The sequence below is a fragment of the Eublepharis macularius genome, chromosome 10 (genome assembly GCF_028583425.1).
Source record: "Eublepharis macularius isolate TG4126 chromosome 10, MPM_Emac_v1.0, whole genome shotgun sequence".
Classification (NCBI taxonomy): Eukaryota; Metazoa; Chordata; class Lepidosauria; order Squamata; family Eublepharidae; genus Eublepharis; species Eublepharis macularius.
Window position 1 is genome coordinate 27852748 of NC_072799.1, and position 16176 is coordinate 27868923.

At 42.1% G+C, this 16176-nt stretch overlaps 1 protein-coding gene across 1 annotated transcript in view; it reads left to right on the forward strand.

Annotated features, from left to right (window-relative positions):
• The first annotated feature begins 2670 nt into the window (after positions 1-2670).
• BANK1 (B cell scaffold protein with ankyrin repeats 1) overlaps positions 2671-16176 on the forward strand; it is a 288974-nt gene continuing 275468 nt past the window's right edge. The window contains exon 1 of the mRNA XM_054990418.1: positions 2671-2725. Within this exon, the coding sequence (XP_054846393.1) occupies positions 2671-2725 (55 nt within the window). The remainder of the gene's footprint in view (positions 2726-16176) is intronic.

The following is a 16176-nucleotide window of genomic DNA, read 5'->3' on the forward strand; positions in this document are numbered from 1 at the left end:
ATTCGGTGAGTTTAGTCCATTTACATTCCAAGATAATACTTTACACTCCATACTCATGATCTTGTTGGTAAGTCTTTTTCATTGTCCTTAATAAATCGCTCCATCTCTCGCTCAGATCTGATGCGTTTTTTGGCCCCTCCAAACTCAAAGGACACTCCTTCCGGTAACTCCCATCTGTACCTGATTTTCATGTCCTTCAAAATCTGAATTAGCACTTTATATTTTTTCCGGTCCAGTAACACTGATCTGGGCAGTTCCTTCATTATAATAATCGTCTTGCCATCAATCTCCAATGGATCTTGAAACTGTTTTGTCACAATCCTCTCTTTCATATTTCGTGTTGTAAACTGCACAATCACATCTCTTGGTAGTTTCCTCTGGGTTGCTATTCTCGAATTCACATGGTATGCCACATCTAGGATAGCCACAACTTCCTCCTCCTCCTTCCCCAGGTACTCAGCCAACACCTCAGTCATCTGTTCTTGCGCTGACTTTCCTTCCACTTCTGGCAAGCCACGAAAACGTAGCAGCTTCTCCATATGTTTAGTTTCTGCAACTGACATTCTCCCCTTCACCAATCTCATCTCTGTTTGTTGCGTGTCTGCTAAATTCTCCATCGCGTCTTCTACTGTTTTAACTCTCTGCTGCGTTCCTTGTAATTCACTTCGTATTGTTTCCATACCTTTTTTCACTTCTGACAGCTCCGATTTTACTGTCTGTGTAACCTCTTTAACCTCTTTTATCAGCTCCAATTTCGTGTCCTTAAGTTCTTTAATCATATCTAAAAGTTTTTTGTCCAGGTTTTTATCCAGGTTTTCTATTGCCGATTGCCACTCTTTTTTTGACATCGTGGGGCTTGCTTTAGCTCGCTCCCACGAATCCGCTCTCTTCCTTAACTCCGTGGCGTAAAATTTAACGTTTTTCTATTTTAAATGTCCCGGTCTTCTTATAGAAATTAAGTTTTAAAGAGTCCAAAATGTCGGGCGTCTTTTCTCTATGGTTTCTCTATGATTTTGTAATCCAAGATGGCCTACTTCCTCTTCCGCTGAAGCCGCGACCCTTCCCCTTTCAAAAATGGCGATTCCCTACTTCCTGCCCTCCAGCAAGGGCCGCTTCTCTCCAGCCACTCTATTGTTATTACGCACTTCCTGTCTCCCGTCTTCCCACAGCAGATCTCGCGATGGTGTCTTTTTCTCACAGCTCCAAAGCCACAGGTATTCAAAACAATAGTCCCATTTCTTTAATAACTTCTTTAAACTTAGTCTCTTTTTAAATTCGATTCCTGCCGAGTCTTCCCCTCCTTTTCACTAGTCTGTTGCAGTTTAAAAATCTACTTTTTTTTCCTCTCTGTTTTTATCAATCTGTCCCGTCTCAGAAGATAATGATCTTTACCTTCTCTTCACTTTTCTCGGGTTGTAATCGCTGTTTCGATTTTAAGTTCTCCTCTCAGCTTCTTCCCCCAATCGATGCTTGGGTATGTAGGTCTTATGCCAGCCGAATTGGCCCCAAAACTGCCGCAGAGATTATAGCCGACCCGTCGCAAGGTGGGACCTCAAGGATCGGGGGGAGACTCGCTGTGTAGAGCCCCCCCTCGTCCGAGATCTAGCTCACCCTAGGGTCTTGAGCGTTCTTTGCCTGCTCCCCGCCTGAGAGCAGTCGGCCGCGGGCTATTTTCACCCCGCCGGCCGGTTAAAACGGCAGTCCGGTCAGCTCCGCAAGTGGAGCTGCGTTAGACCTCCATGGATCCCAAACAGGAAGTCATAAAGCTTCAGTTATCTGTTGGCTAGACCAATATTCCTTTCCATAAAGAAAGTGTGTCAAACATTTCAGATTTGGGGTTAAACTTGATGTGACTCTGGAAGTTCCATGAATGCATCTCCCCATCATGTTATAAAAAGGAAAATAACATCCTGTGACCACAATATGGGGACCACAGTATGGGGAGGTACAGCTGGTTGAAACAGATACTCCCCCAAGTCCTGGAAGGAGAAAAAAAAATCACCGTACCAGAACAAAGTGGCAGGGCAGATAAAAGACAGGCCTGATGGAAAAATGGGCTGTAGGAGTTGAGGCTAAAGAGATAAGTGACCAAATAGAGTAGGGATTGAGCGGCTGCTGAGTACCTTTATATCTCTCTCATCAATCTTTCCTTCCAGGACTGAGTGGTGGCACACCAAGAAATGGGTCAGACAGGATAAGCTGGTGAGGAAGAGGCTGACTGGACTAGTCCCTCCTTCCCTGCCACCTACCATGCAGATTTGCTTGTCACCTATGTACTATGTCAGACTGTGTTACAGCTAATGAATCACACCAGACACTTGTTTGGGTTAAAAATGGCCGCAACTTTATTAATTACAGCTGGATGGAGCATTGGCCTGGCATCTGGGCATGGATCCCCGTTGGCATTGGAGGCCTGGCTGCTGACCGATGCATCACCCGCCAGCCTCCCGCTGGCACATCTCAGCACCCATCGCTGGCCCTGCCTGGTGACCCTTGATTCCAGGTCTGTCAGGGTGAGCAGTCCCAAAGGCCCACTCACCCTGTTGGGATCCGGCCCAATGCCTCAAAACCGCCAACCCATAAAGTTGTGACAGTACCTCCCAATAGTCCTTAATTGGTGGAGGGTGTGTGTGTGTGACAACAAGCTGCTCTTGCGGATGCTCGGATGTAATGGCGCTGACCATGCAGCTGGAACAGTGCAAGATGGATGCTCCTCCTCCTTCAGGTAACCCCGCCTCCAGTGCATCCTCCTGAACCAGGCGCCAACCCCAGCTAGCTGGTAAGTCATCAGCTTTCTTTTATGGTTGTAGATCAGGTTGCTGGAGCAGTTGATGGTAAAATATCAACCCTAGCTGAAGTAGTGAGGGAGGAAGAATAGCAACAGCATGAAAATAACTATCATATTTTAATCTCATATTTCTTGCAAGAAGCTCAGTGTGATGTCCGTGGCTTCTCCATTTTCTCCTCACAGAAACCTGGGTTAGGCTGACAGAACACATTGTCCCAAGGCCACTGAATGAGTCTAGTGCTGATTTCAGGCAGTCCTAGTTCAATATATGCCTACACTTCATTGACTGTTAAAGCCAGAAAGGGTTGTGCATGTCAGGATTGCTGAGAGCCCTAGAAAAATTTGGGCCTCTGACCCAAATCCAACCTAAACACCAGCGGAAAGCAAATCAAATGACTTCCCTGGCTTCATGGATCCTCAGAGTAACTCTGGCTCCCTGAATTTTGACCCTTCTCTCAACAAGTCTGTGCATGGTCAGGAGGAGTTGGAAGGCTAAAGCTTCTCCTCTTCTACCATAACAATCAGAACATTCACATGCTGTTGTCGGGCAGAAGCCGTATCCTGCTTCGGATGTTTGTTTCTTCCCCATTGCTGTGATTTCTTATCTATGAATATGGCAACATTCCTGGACGAGTGCCACATCCTTCCACTTGTTTGTTTTTCTCTCCTCGTATTCAAAATTATTTTCAAGCGTTTAATGATGCAATAGACAATGGACAAGAATAATTTCATTTCAGGCCATAAGAGGCTGTTGCAACTTTCTGCTTGTATCAGGCATGGCTCTAGCAGTAGAGCAGCACCCATCCGCTGGAGAGCTAAATATGAAATCCGTTTTTCTCTGGTCTGCAAAGTGGGCATAAATGACCCAAACATATGACAGGTTTGTTAATTAAAATACTGGCAGAATTCCAGTAGGACTACTTGGAGGTTTATTATAACAAAAGCCGTTTCCCTGTCTAGCAACGCATGGCAAATTACCATATGTCATTTCACCAGTCTGGAGAAAGAGGGTTCTTCATCTTTTCCCTCTTCATTAACGAAAAATGAGACTGGCTTGGTTTATTTGGTTAGAGAGAAAATAAAAATTTCTGTTATTCCCGCCTTGTGAATAGTCCTTTCTAATGAAAGCATTGCTTGTATATAACATTCCAGCCATTGCAAAGATTTTCAAATTCCTGGGATATGTTTGGAAGGAATATATGTATGGTGTTTTATTGAGGAGTCAAGTCGTTGTATATAGCCAATAGCTGTCTGTTTGTTGACTGACCATACCGGCATGATGGATAGTAAGGGATGGCACTGAAGGTTTTCACCTATAGGATCCTGAAAAGTGTACTGAAAGTCTACAGGTGCAACACTGCCGGAGTTTATTACTGCTAAAGGATGACTCGTACATTTTATATTTCCATTGAAGTTCTGCATGGCTGCAGAGAGCTTCTTAAATCAAACCACTTGCAGGACAGGAATAAAAAAGATCAGCTGCAGCAATTTAAAGTTTTATAACAGGACAGTAAGTTGAGGCAAGAGAATCCACAGCTTTCTCTCTCCTCTTTTTAAAAAACACATTAGCTAAGTCAGAGAGCCAGTGGGTACAGTTCTGGAGTAGGACAAATCTCCCTTTCTGCCATTAACTTCATTGGTCGACCTCGAGCCTATCAGTCTTAGCTTAACCCACCTCACAGGATTGTTGTGAGGTTAAATAGAGGAGAAGGGAACGATATACACTGCCATGGGCATTTTGGAGGAAGAGGCATGTATTTGTTTATTTAAAACATTTCTTTCCCACCCAGATAGGGTCCCCAAGGAGGGAAACATCAAAAACATTAAAAAACATTAATATAAAATATACGTAAAATGATTAAGTAAAAACATATTTCAAAGCCAGAGAGGAGAGTCATTAACAGTTATTGGGGGTATGCCAAACAAAATAACACAGTCTTCACATGCTGGCAGAAGACAATAAAGGGAGACATCTCCCTGAAGAGGGGCTTCCAAAGTTCTGGGGCTATGACTGAGAAGGCCGTTTCTCCAGTCGCCACCTATCTCGCCTCAGATGTCAGGGGCACTAGAAGCAGGGCTGGAGTGGATGAATAGGTTCATATAGGTGAAGGCAGTCCTTAAGGTTTGCTGGCTCTGAGCTGTATAAGGCTTTAATGGTCAATACCAGCACCTTGAATTGGACTCAGAAGCAAATTGGGAGCTAGTGTAGATAGAACAAGTCTGGAGTGATATGGTCCTTACAACTCACTCCAGTCAATATTCTGGCCTCCGCATTCTGTACCAACTTTAGCTTCCAGACAGTTTTCAAGGGCTACCTTATGTACAACACACTGTAGTAATCTAATGTACATGTTATTAGGGCATGAAACATAGTGGCAAAAATCTCCCCCACCCAAGAAGGGCCACAGGTGGCTCACCACCAGCAGAAGCTAGTGAAAGGCAGTCCTGGCCTCCGCTGTGATCTGTTTATCAAACAGGATGCCTGAATCCAGGAGCCTCTCCAAGCTACAAATTTACTCCCTAGGGTTACCAGTCCCCCAATGGGAGCAGGGGATTCCCTGCTTTTAGCCTCTGCCCCCACCTCCACTCACCACTCACCTGGCTGGAAGGAGGGAAAGCATGGGGAATGGGCCCAGAAACTCTGGAGTGTACAGGAACATTCTCTGAAACTCTTCCTTGTCACACCAGGAATGACCCCATTCCTGGTGTGATAAGGAAGTCCCCATGGGGGGCTGATTTGATAAGCCCCGAGCCCCCCTGGCACCCCATCCCAAGTTTGGCTCCCGGGGACCTGGCTACCCTACTCTTTTAGGAGAAGTATAATCCCATCCAGAACAGGAGATGGACAATTTCAGGATCAACCCCCCCCCCCAGTAACACCTCCATTTGGTCAGGATTAAATTTCAATTTGTTAGCCCTCATCCATTCCAAAACTGCTTCCAGGCACCTGTACATGGTTTAATGTGGTCTGATGATATTTCTAGTCTTCATTGCTGCGAGGTTGACTGACAGACTAATTCATGAAAAATAAACTTATACAATAACAAAACATATTTGTAAAACCTTTCATAATCTAACAAGACAATTGTTTTAACTTTTAGAGGCTGCACTTCCCTATCATTCAAGAACAGAAGTGGTCATTTACAGGGCCATCCCAAGGACACTTTCCTGAGAGTAAGCCCCATTGAAAAAGATAGAACTTACTTCTGAGTAGACACAGAAGTGGCAATCAATAGCAAAACTTGCAGCTCCAACAGCGTTTCAGCCAACAGAACATGCTTTGCCTTAGATCACACAAGATCTCCCTTCATATAAAGATGGCACAAAATCTTTCCAGAAGATCTTATCTAACAGGGAAGCACACACAGGAGGAGATATCCTTGCAAGTACAAAAGGCCCAGACTGTATTTGAGAGTTTTCCCTTTAGTGGGTTGCTATTATTATATATTTTCTTGTTACATTTATCAGATACCTTTCCTTTAAAAATTCCAGGTGATGGTCAAGATCTTATAATCAACTGAATTTTGCAACCTCCAATATTATAAAAATATTACAACATAGTTAAAAAGACAACTATCCCCCCCTAATAAAAACCAGTTTTTAAGTTAGAACACAGAAAATCCATTAAATTGTCACTTTGGATAGGTAAAACTTTTCAAAACAAACAAACAAAAAAAGTGCTTCAATCACTGACCAACAGAATTCTGTTATAAAAGAGAATAGAGGGTCTCATTGCATAGGCTATTCTATCATGTGTGTGGCACTCCTGGAATACCTTATAGTATATTTGCAGATCAAATTCTTCTGAAGTATTGTGGCTTACTGCATATTCCTGTAATATGCTTTACAGCTGTTTTGCATCTGCAAGTCAGCAAGGGGCAGACTAGTTTCACTTTTAGCCCATCTTTATATAAAGGACATGCAAGGAGCTAGCCCCCCCCACAAATAAACTGGCAATGACTAAGTGTTTGTGTAGTTTTTTGCAGTCTATGTATTAGAATCCTTTTAATGTATGAATAAAACTGCAGGATAATAAACAGACTATTGGTGGAATAACACTGTACAAAAACTGAAAAGAACTAGAAAGACAAATCCAAGGGAGGGACTGCAACAAGCGTATGTTTTACAGCCACAGACATTGAAAAATATTGCCTTCAGTTTGTCCACTGCAAGGTTTTCTCACCACACCATTTTTGCATATGAAAATCTCCTTGTCAGGTTCCCTAGACTGGGGCATCCTCCCGACAAAGGTAGCCCATCTTGCTCCAATCTCAAAAACAACAGCCACTGACACCAGGTGAGTAGGTAATTCCTTCTCCCTTGTAACTTGTGGAGATTACATGCCCTACTGCTTTCCCTTCTTCCAGGTTCCCTGCCAGTACCAGCAACTGGCACTTCTTCTACCCATGTTTTTATTAAAATATGTATACCTTGCTTTTCCTCTTGACTCAAGGTTTATAAAAACCCAAACACTTCCCTCCCCACACAAAAAAGATGCCTGCTGTTCATAACCCATCAAAAGCCCTGGTCAACACCTGGTGGGCCACTCTACGTGGGGGAACAGCTAGTGGTGGCAGCCTGAAGACTGTAACTGGAGCAACTGTCTGAATATATGGGAGGAGCAACTGTCTGAATATATGGGCCCCAAGCAGCGAATGGCTTTTCCAATGTAATAACCAACATCTTGAACTAAACTTGGAAACAAACTAAGAGATGATGTTGCTGTTTCAAAATGGGCAACGTATGTCCCCGTCAGCTAGCCACTGGCAATAATTGGGCTACTGTATTCCGGACCAGCTGCAGTTTCCAGGCTGTCTTTAGGGGCAACCCAGCATAGAGTGCAATAATCCAGTCACAAGGTGGCAGAAGCATAGATCAGCATGGCTGGATCAGCTGAGCCTAAGAAAAGAAAGAGTTGGCAAATCAGATGCAGTTGAGAGAAGGTGCTCTTGGGCATTCTGCCAACCTGTTTATCAAACAGCAAGGCTGGGCCCATGGGCACCACCAAGCTCATAACCTGCTCTGCAAAAGCTAACTCCACTCCATCAAGAACAAATAGATCAAATCCCTCTAGAACATCCACCTTTGCAACTAACATTACATCTGTTGTGTACATTCAGCTTGTATTTATTGCCTTATCCACCTGATCATGGCCTCAAAGCACAAGTTCCTCCTATCTCCATTTTTTAACCCTTTCCTCACTGCCATACTAACTTGGAAGTCTTACCCTACTCCTCTCTGCCAGGGTAGGCCTAGACTTTTGAGCAGGCTAATGCAATTTTCTCTTCCTACCCCTTAGGTACCAGTTGGGGCCTGAACTGACTCTCCCTCCACTCTCCAGCTGAGATCCTGCTTCTCTTGGGGCTTTGCTCCTCTCTCTTTCTTCCTGACCTAGCAGTAGAAAAATTAAATTCCTAGTTAGGTATAAATAGCTCCTCAGTGTCCACTGCCTCCCAGTAGTTATCCACAGCGGGGCAATTCAGTGCAACCTGCAAACTGCTGTGACTTTCATTTCATAAAAACAGCAACATTAAGGTATCACAAGAATGATACTGTCTGGATGCCTGGAATATATTTATGAATTCTAGCATTATTAAAGCAAAAAGCGCATACAATATGGTAAGTGCACCCATCAAGTTTTTCAGCTCATAACATAGACCCTTCCGAAGATCAAAGCAATTAAAAATAAATGAGAGGATGCAGGCAGTTTCAAAACTGTCTCAGTACTCCTGCTGTTGCAGAGGTATTTGATGCTGTCTTTCGCAGGGAGGAGTGCATCTCTTCCTACATCTCTCATATCAAAAAGTGACTATCTATGATCACACACTAAGCTTTCTCGGAAAAATTTTGCATAATAACCCAGATATGAAGAGAGTTCTTTTCATTTAAATGTTTTTGTTAAAATCTCCACCAAGAATTCGTTTTTATTAGATTATCAAAGAAGATGTGGCATAGTGTACTTAGAGACTTTGGCGGGAATTTGATTAGGTCAGAAGTGCAGTAACATGAGTTTATTGCTCTTGGCTGAGCAGGAGGTCATAGCACTGTCTCTTTTACATACAATATGAAGCAGGTATAGTCTTTTTCAGTAATTACTTTTTCCCAAGTTAGGAAGGAAAAATTAAAGTTTATTCTTAAGAGCGCTGTCTTTTCAGCTGAATGTGAAGTGATATACTGTATTTGATACAAGTCAGAACCATTAAGTTTTGATTGAAAAATGAGATCAGCAATCTCTTCTGAATAGTACTGTGACATTTTTTCCTAACATAGGTTTTTTTGAAACCTCCCTATCTAGTCCTGTGACAAATGTGCTCCAGTTTTGATTTTTGGACATAAAATAGCAATTTCATTGGGGGGTGTAACTTCCTCTCAAAAAACAATTTGGGCCCAATCCTAAACATAATTTAAGTATACCTAAACCAATTGATTTTAATGGCCTTTAGTGTATTCACCTCTACATTGGATTGTGGCTTTGGGTTGTATAGATTTTCACCTGCTTTTTATTTTCCTGCATGCCACCGTTTCTGTCGGCAGCTCCTACTTTGGTACCATAACACACACTCAGACACACAGCTGTTTTTCTCCTTCTAGGATTAATCACATTGGTTATCCCATCCAGTCAAAGATCCCACAGTGAACAAAATGTTGGTAAACATGAACAAATCAATCAAAGCAGACTACATATATGATAATTTCACTAACAGTGAATAAGAGTAAAGGCAACTGAGGGCTATGTAAAGGATTAATAGGGCAATCCAAAGCAGCGGCACATTTCTAAACCCATTGACTTCATGGAGTACTAAAGTACTGTGAAGAAAGTGGTATGGTATAGCTCTATCTCATCAGTACTTGGAAGCTAAGTAGGGTTGGTACTTAGATGGGAAGGAAGAATGCAGAAGAAGGCCATGACAAACCACCTCTGCTAATCACTTGCCTTGACAAGATTAGGCTTGCCAGGTGCCCGCTAAAGGTGAGCAAACTCCTGGCGATTCATGCCTCGGACTGCCAATCACCAGATACAGAGGAGTTAGCCGTGTTAGTCTGTAGTAGCAGCAAAATCAAAAAGAGTCCAGTAGCACCTTTAAGACTAACCAATTTTATTGTAGCATAAGCTTTCGAGAATCAAGTTCTCTTCGTCAGGCATCTGACGAAGAGAACTTGATTCTCGAAAGCTTATGCTACAATAAAATTGGTTAGTCTTAAAGGTGCTACTGGACTCTTTTTGATTTTGCAATCATCAGATAATCAGCAAGAAGAGGAATGAGCTCCCACGGAGAAGATAAGCTAGGGAAATGGGTGCACCCACAGCCCCAGTTGATGACATCACTTCCGATATGACCTGGAAGCAACACTGACACTTCCAGGTTGCATTAGAAATGACATCATTCACTTGGGCTGCAGGCATGCATGCGCACTGATGTATGTGCAAGAGGAGAATAGTCCACCCATCCTCCCCCAAGTCCTGCTGGTTGCTTGCGGAAGGTGGGGGTGGGGCTGGCAACCCTACCCTTGCTGAGGTTGCCTAAGTCAAATGTGACTTGATAGTACATCTATACGTAAACTACTGTGAAAACGGAGAGGGGGTACTGCCAAAAACATTTGTAACTGACTGTGAGTACTGAGTATGCCTATGAGAGGCACATACAAATGGTTGGTTGAGACCAACATTAAATCCATCAAATGAGTCTCCCTGCTGGCCTCTCTCCTGTGGGGGGGCTATATGGTCATCTACCCACCACATATGAGCAGCCGCAGGATATCAACCTACACCTTCACCCTTTGTGAATTGTTGAAGTGCTGTATTGTAAGATTTGTGATTTTATTGTATGCCTGTGTTTTTATTTTTGTTGTAACCCGCCCTGAGCCCAATTGCAGGGCGGGCGGGCTATAAATTTAATAATGATAATGATAATGATAATGATAATGATAATGATAATGATAATGATAATGATATGGGCAACATCTAAAAAATATTGAAGGAAAAAGTGACAATAGCCTAACTTGGGCATGGTTGAAGATGGGTACAATCAAGAAAGAAACTGAAGGTCTGATCTTCGCAACACAAGAACAAGCATTGCAAATGAATGTTATGAAAGCCAAAATTGAGAAGATCAGTGAAAATCCAAAATGTCAACTTTGCCAGGGAAAAGATGAAACTGTGTCCCACTTTATCTCTGAATGCAGCAAAATTGCACAGACGGACTACAAAGCTAGACATGGCAGGATTGCAAAGCTGATTCATTGGTCATTGCATAAAAAATATAACTTGCCAGTATCAAAGAATTCATGGGAACATCAGGTGGAAAAGGTGCTAGAAAATGAATAAGTCGAGAGAGCTAGTTGCCAGACAGTGAACAATCCATTATAAGCCAGACCTAAATTTGGAGGAATCTTGACCTGGCTCTCAATGGGCTGTGAGTTTCTGATTGGGAATAGTTCATTCTTTATGTGTATTCTTCCCATTATTTGTTTGTTTGTTTATAGTCTGCCTTTTTTACTTAGACTCAAGGCAGCTTGCACAGAGTAATGCAATATGATTAACAGTTGGGTCATTCAATAAACTGTACAACAGGGTAAGACTGCAGAAATCTGAAAACAAACAAATCTGATACAGAGCTGAAACAATGATGAAACAAAGTATAAGCAATTTAATATGACATAATAAATGACAGCTACAGACAATGCACAGTAGTATAAATTACAGCCCCTATCCTTTTATCAAAACATCTATGAACCGGTTACCTTACAGCACAGCCCTATTACCTGTGTATAAAAACCTTCCTGAATAATTTGGTTTTGCACAGTTTGCTAAAAGCCAGGACAGTGGGAGCGTTTCTGACTTCTTCAGGAAGACTGTTTGATAAAGAATGATCCTAACACCTTGTGCTCAGCCTGAAAAGAGAAAATTTAGGTGGTAATAGAAAACATTAGTCTCAGAGTCAAGTGTAGTGAAGCTCCTTGCCATGTTCAAGTTTGCAGCCAGTTTTCAGATTTCGCATTAAGGTTTTAGCTGAGTTTGTTGCCTAGAGAAAACAGACAAGGAGTCTCTGCAGACTTCACCTTGAAGTCAGTTGCTCAACACCCTCTTATCTATCCTCAGGCAAGGCCAATGCCACTTCCTCCTCTAAACATGCTTAAAAGCTATCTCTACGATGATTCAGTTTTTTGCAAAGAAGTAGTTTGAAAATCTTCCCTTGCTCACAATGGTCATTTTCTCTTGGTAAAACACTGGTATTTATTCATTTTATTTAAAACATTTTAAATCAGCCTTTCCACCCAACTCAGGGCCCCTGTGGTGTACAATAAAAATATTAACACAATATTAAAAACATATATAAATATATAAAAACAATGAAAACAAAGCACACAAACACAGGATGACAACAATGATTTATTAACAATTTAAAATGAGTTTAGTTTAGTTGCGCAGTAGGGGTATTCAACATGGGGGTTGGCCAAGTAGCACAATAATTTGAATTATAATTTGCACAATAATTTGAATTATAATGTAGTTCTTACAGTTAACTGTTATACAGTTATTACCTTATTTGACTGAAGTAGACACTTTCCATCCTAAATTCTTCTATATTATCTTTCAACATTTTGTAATTTGATCCATGAGGAAACAGGTGTTTTTTAAAAACATGTAAAATAAACAGTTACACAATCTAGAGCCGTACTTGTTTTGAGTTTACACTCTTTCTATGCCTTCTAAACACTGCCCCTTGCAATGTATTGAATTTCTGCAGAATATTTTTAAAAGAAAAAGAAAAGAAAAGAAGTTTCTTGTTATTTGGAATGGAATCTACTGCAGGTAGCATTGCTTCTGCAATTGATAGGTAATAAATTACCTATCAGTTGGTGCCCCCTCCTCTGAAGACACATCTTCTGTAGTTTGTTATCCTCAAAAGTTTTCACACACCTTTTTTCTATTAGGGTCATCTTTACATCCTTCAAAGCCAATACAATCTAGGTAAGCTGAAAAACTCAAATATAAGCCAGTAGCCATTTTATAGTCATGTACTGAATTTGATTAATTATAATGTTGAAAATTACCATAATGTCCAAAATACTCCTGCAAGGAAGAATAAGCGAAATGTCACCGATCATGTCACATAATCCAGAACACTGTGTACTGAATGTCATGTGATTCCCAAGACAGCAAAGAACAGTTTATTTTGTTATGACATCAATAGATGTAATATCTATCACTTCATTATAAACCATGAAACTGTTTCCCAAAGGATTTCTGGGAAGTTCTAGGCAGTAGAATTTTTTTTCGTGGTTTTAAAACTCCATTTTTATATACAGGTTTTAGAGGATTATAGAAAGGTAGGCTGGCTGGCTTTGTCAAGTGGTCACTGAATGAAAAAAGGATGTGACAATTTCAGCCTAGAGGAGAAGACCAGCAGAGAGGTAAATGTATTGTCGAAGGCTTTCACGGCCGGAGAACTATGGTTGTTGTGGATTTTCCGGGCTGTATAGCCGTGGTTTTGGCATTGTAGTTCCTGACGTTTTGCCAGCAGCTGTGACTGGCATCTTCAGAGGTGTAGCACCAAAAGACAGAGATCTTTCAGTGTCACAGTGTGGAAAATAAGTTGGCAGGTAATTTATATCTACTCAGGAAGGTAGGGATGGGCTGAGTCATCCTGTAAGAGTTTCCCAGGGTGTGGAATGGTAATGGAGGGAGGCTTCACTGTATCCTGAGGAGGTTCTTTTGCACATGGATTGGTGCTTGATATGCAGATCTTCTATGCAGGATTATTATTGGATATAGAGTATTTTGTTCGCCTGGTGTTTTTCAGGACTGGAAACCATGCTCTATTCATTCTTAAGGTCTCTTCTTTCCTGTTGAAACTGTGTTTATTCTTATGAATTTCAATGGCTTCCCTGTGCAATCTGACGAAGTAATTGGAAGTGTTGTCCAATATTTTAGTGTCCTGGAATAGGATACTGTGTTCTGTTTGAGTTAGGCTATGTTCAGCCACTGCTGATTTTTCCGGATGGCCAAGTCTGCAGTGTCTTTCATGTTCTTTTATTCTTGTCTGGATGCTACGCTGTGTGGTCCCAATGTAAACTTGTCCACAGCTGCAGGGTATGCGGTATACTCCTGCAGAGGTCTCTGCTGTCATTTGCTGATTGTAGCATCTGTTGTATTTTTCTGGTGGGTTTGAATACTGTTTGTAGGTTGTGCTTTTTCATAAGCTTTCCCATCTGATCAGTAATTCCTTTGATATATGGCAAAAACACTTTTCCTGTGGGAGACTGTGTTTCTTTAGTTGTTTGATTTATCCTTGGTTTAATTGCTCTTCTGATTTCATTTCTGGAATAGAGAGGTAAATGTTTTCATTCGACATTTACAGTTTTCTTCCTGCTTAGTTTTGCTATTAAGTTTAGAGCTACAAATTAGATCAGGAATGGACTGGTTTTAGTCTTACTTCATCTACTTTGTCTAGGCCAGGATGGCAGGGACAGCCAGGAGGGTCTCCTGTTGGTCTGATCATCTGTGGAGGGTTCATCCCTAATTCTGCCATGATAAGCACAACTGGCCTAGGGCATGGCTGAAGAGGAAGTGGCCAGAGAAGAGTTTCATGAGCAGCTGATGTCACCTGTGACTAGAGATGGGCATGAACAGAAAAAAAACCCGAACATGATGTTTGTTGTTCGTTGCCATCCATGAACAGGGACTCACGAACAACCACAAACATGGCCCTGTTCACAAACATGTTCGTGGTTGACTGTTTGTAGGGGCCAGCTGGCTCTCCTCCAGCCATCATCCAAGTCAAAATCCCTACAGCACCACTCCCAGAAACCTGACCTGAGCAGGCAGCAGGGAAGGTACCAATAATAAATAATAGCTTGGGCCCAGAGCCTGGCAGCAGCCCTGGAACTTGAAGGGGTAGATCCCTATCACACCACTCCCAGAAACCTTACCTGAGCAGGCAGCAGGAAAGGTACCAATAAATAATAGCTTGGCCCAGAGCCTGGCAGCAGCCCTGGAACTTGAAGAGGTATATCCCTATCCCACCACACACCAAGAAAATTCAAGCTCCAATGCACTCTCTCTATCAAAATGCCAACAGCAACTCTTTCCCTCTCCACTGTCTGCAAACTAAGCCAGAGCTGGGAGCTCCCTCCCCCCTGGTCTTTGCTCCCTTGTTGTAACAAATTTGGAGCTCCACACTTGAAAGGAAGACCTGCCTATCAAGCTAAATCAGGCTTAGATTGGGGTTTCCAGGGCAACAGCAGTTCAGACAGAGTTCAGACAACCCTGCCTAAGTTGCCAAGGGAATTGATTGCAGGTGCCAGACTGTCTGGCTTGACGAACAGCAATGAACGAGGCTTGCAACGACCACCTGTTCATTTAGAATGGGACCTCATGAACAGCTTGTTCGCGAACAACAGATTGGGCTGTTCGTGGCTTTTTTTGGTTCGTATTGCTGTTCGTGCCCATCTTTACCTGTGACCTCTCTTCAGATTTCCTTGTCACATCAGCCTCATAAGGTCCAGAGCGGGGGCTGATAAGGAGCTGTTTGGAGTATGTCCCTAAGCTATGAAGGAAAGACCTGAGGAGAGGAGGAAAAGGAAGATAATGATGGCAACATACTTCTCCAAATTGGATGCCCCGTGAGCCCCTAATGGGGGGGGGAAGCAATGGAGAGAGGCTTGACAGTGGAGGGAGTGAGGTTTGGACAACCCATGAGCTCACATTTTTTCTTACTAGCATCCTCAAAGTCCACTGTCATTCCCTCCCCAATCAGCTACTCCGAGACAACATGGTCTCTCTTAGGCCTAAAGGAGGCAAGAAATACCCACATCTGTTCAAAATAATAATTCCCTGGGGAAAGTCAGAATATCATTTCATTTCCCTCTTTCTCAGATCAAGTGGGGGTAAAGGTGACAGCAAGTATTTTAAAGACTACACAATCATTTATCTGATTTAACAGTTCCCTGCAGACATTCCTGCCAGCACAATTATTGCATCTCTATGGGATGTTCTTTCCTAAATGCAAAATATCTATGCAAATAAAATCATGCAATTAAAACATCGTATTATGCAAAGGTGTATAAAATTCTGGTGGGAGTAGTAGTAGCTGTTAGAGGCTTATCTTACTTAAAGAGTTAAATGCTTTCATTCTGAATCCCTACATCATCAGTAAAAGTGGTAATGTGTGAATTCTGGTTTTTTTAAAACATGGCAGGTGCTAAGGAGTAGTGAACTGAAGTACTGAGCTAATAAGTATTTCAATTACTTTCTCTTTTTTTGTTTTTCCACAGGAGGAGTTTTTTATTATATGGAAATCTCAGTGCTTTAATAAGACACTGCTAACATTCCCAAACCAATCATGCTTAAAAATATTGCCATTTAAGATACTGGATTTGAGAAG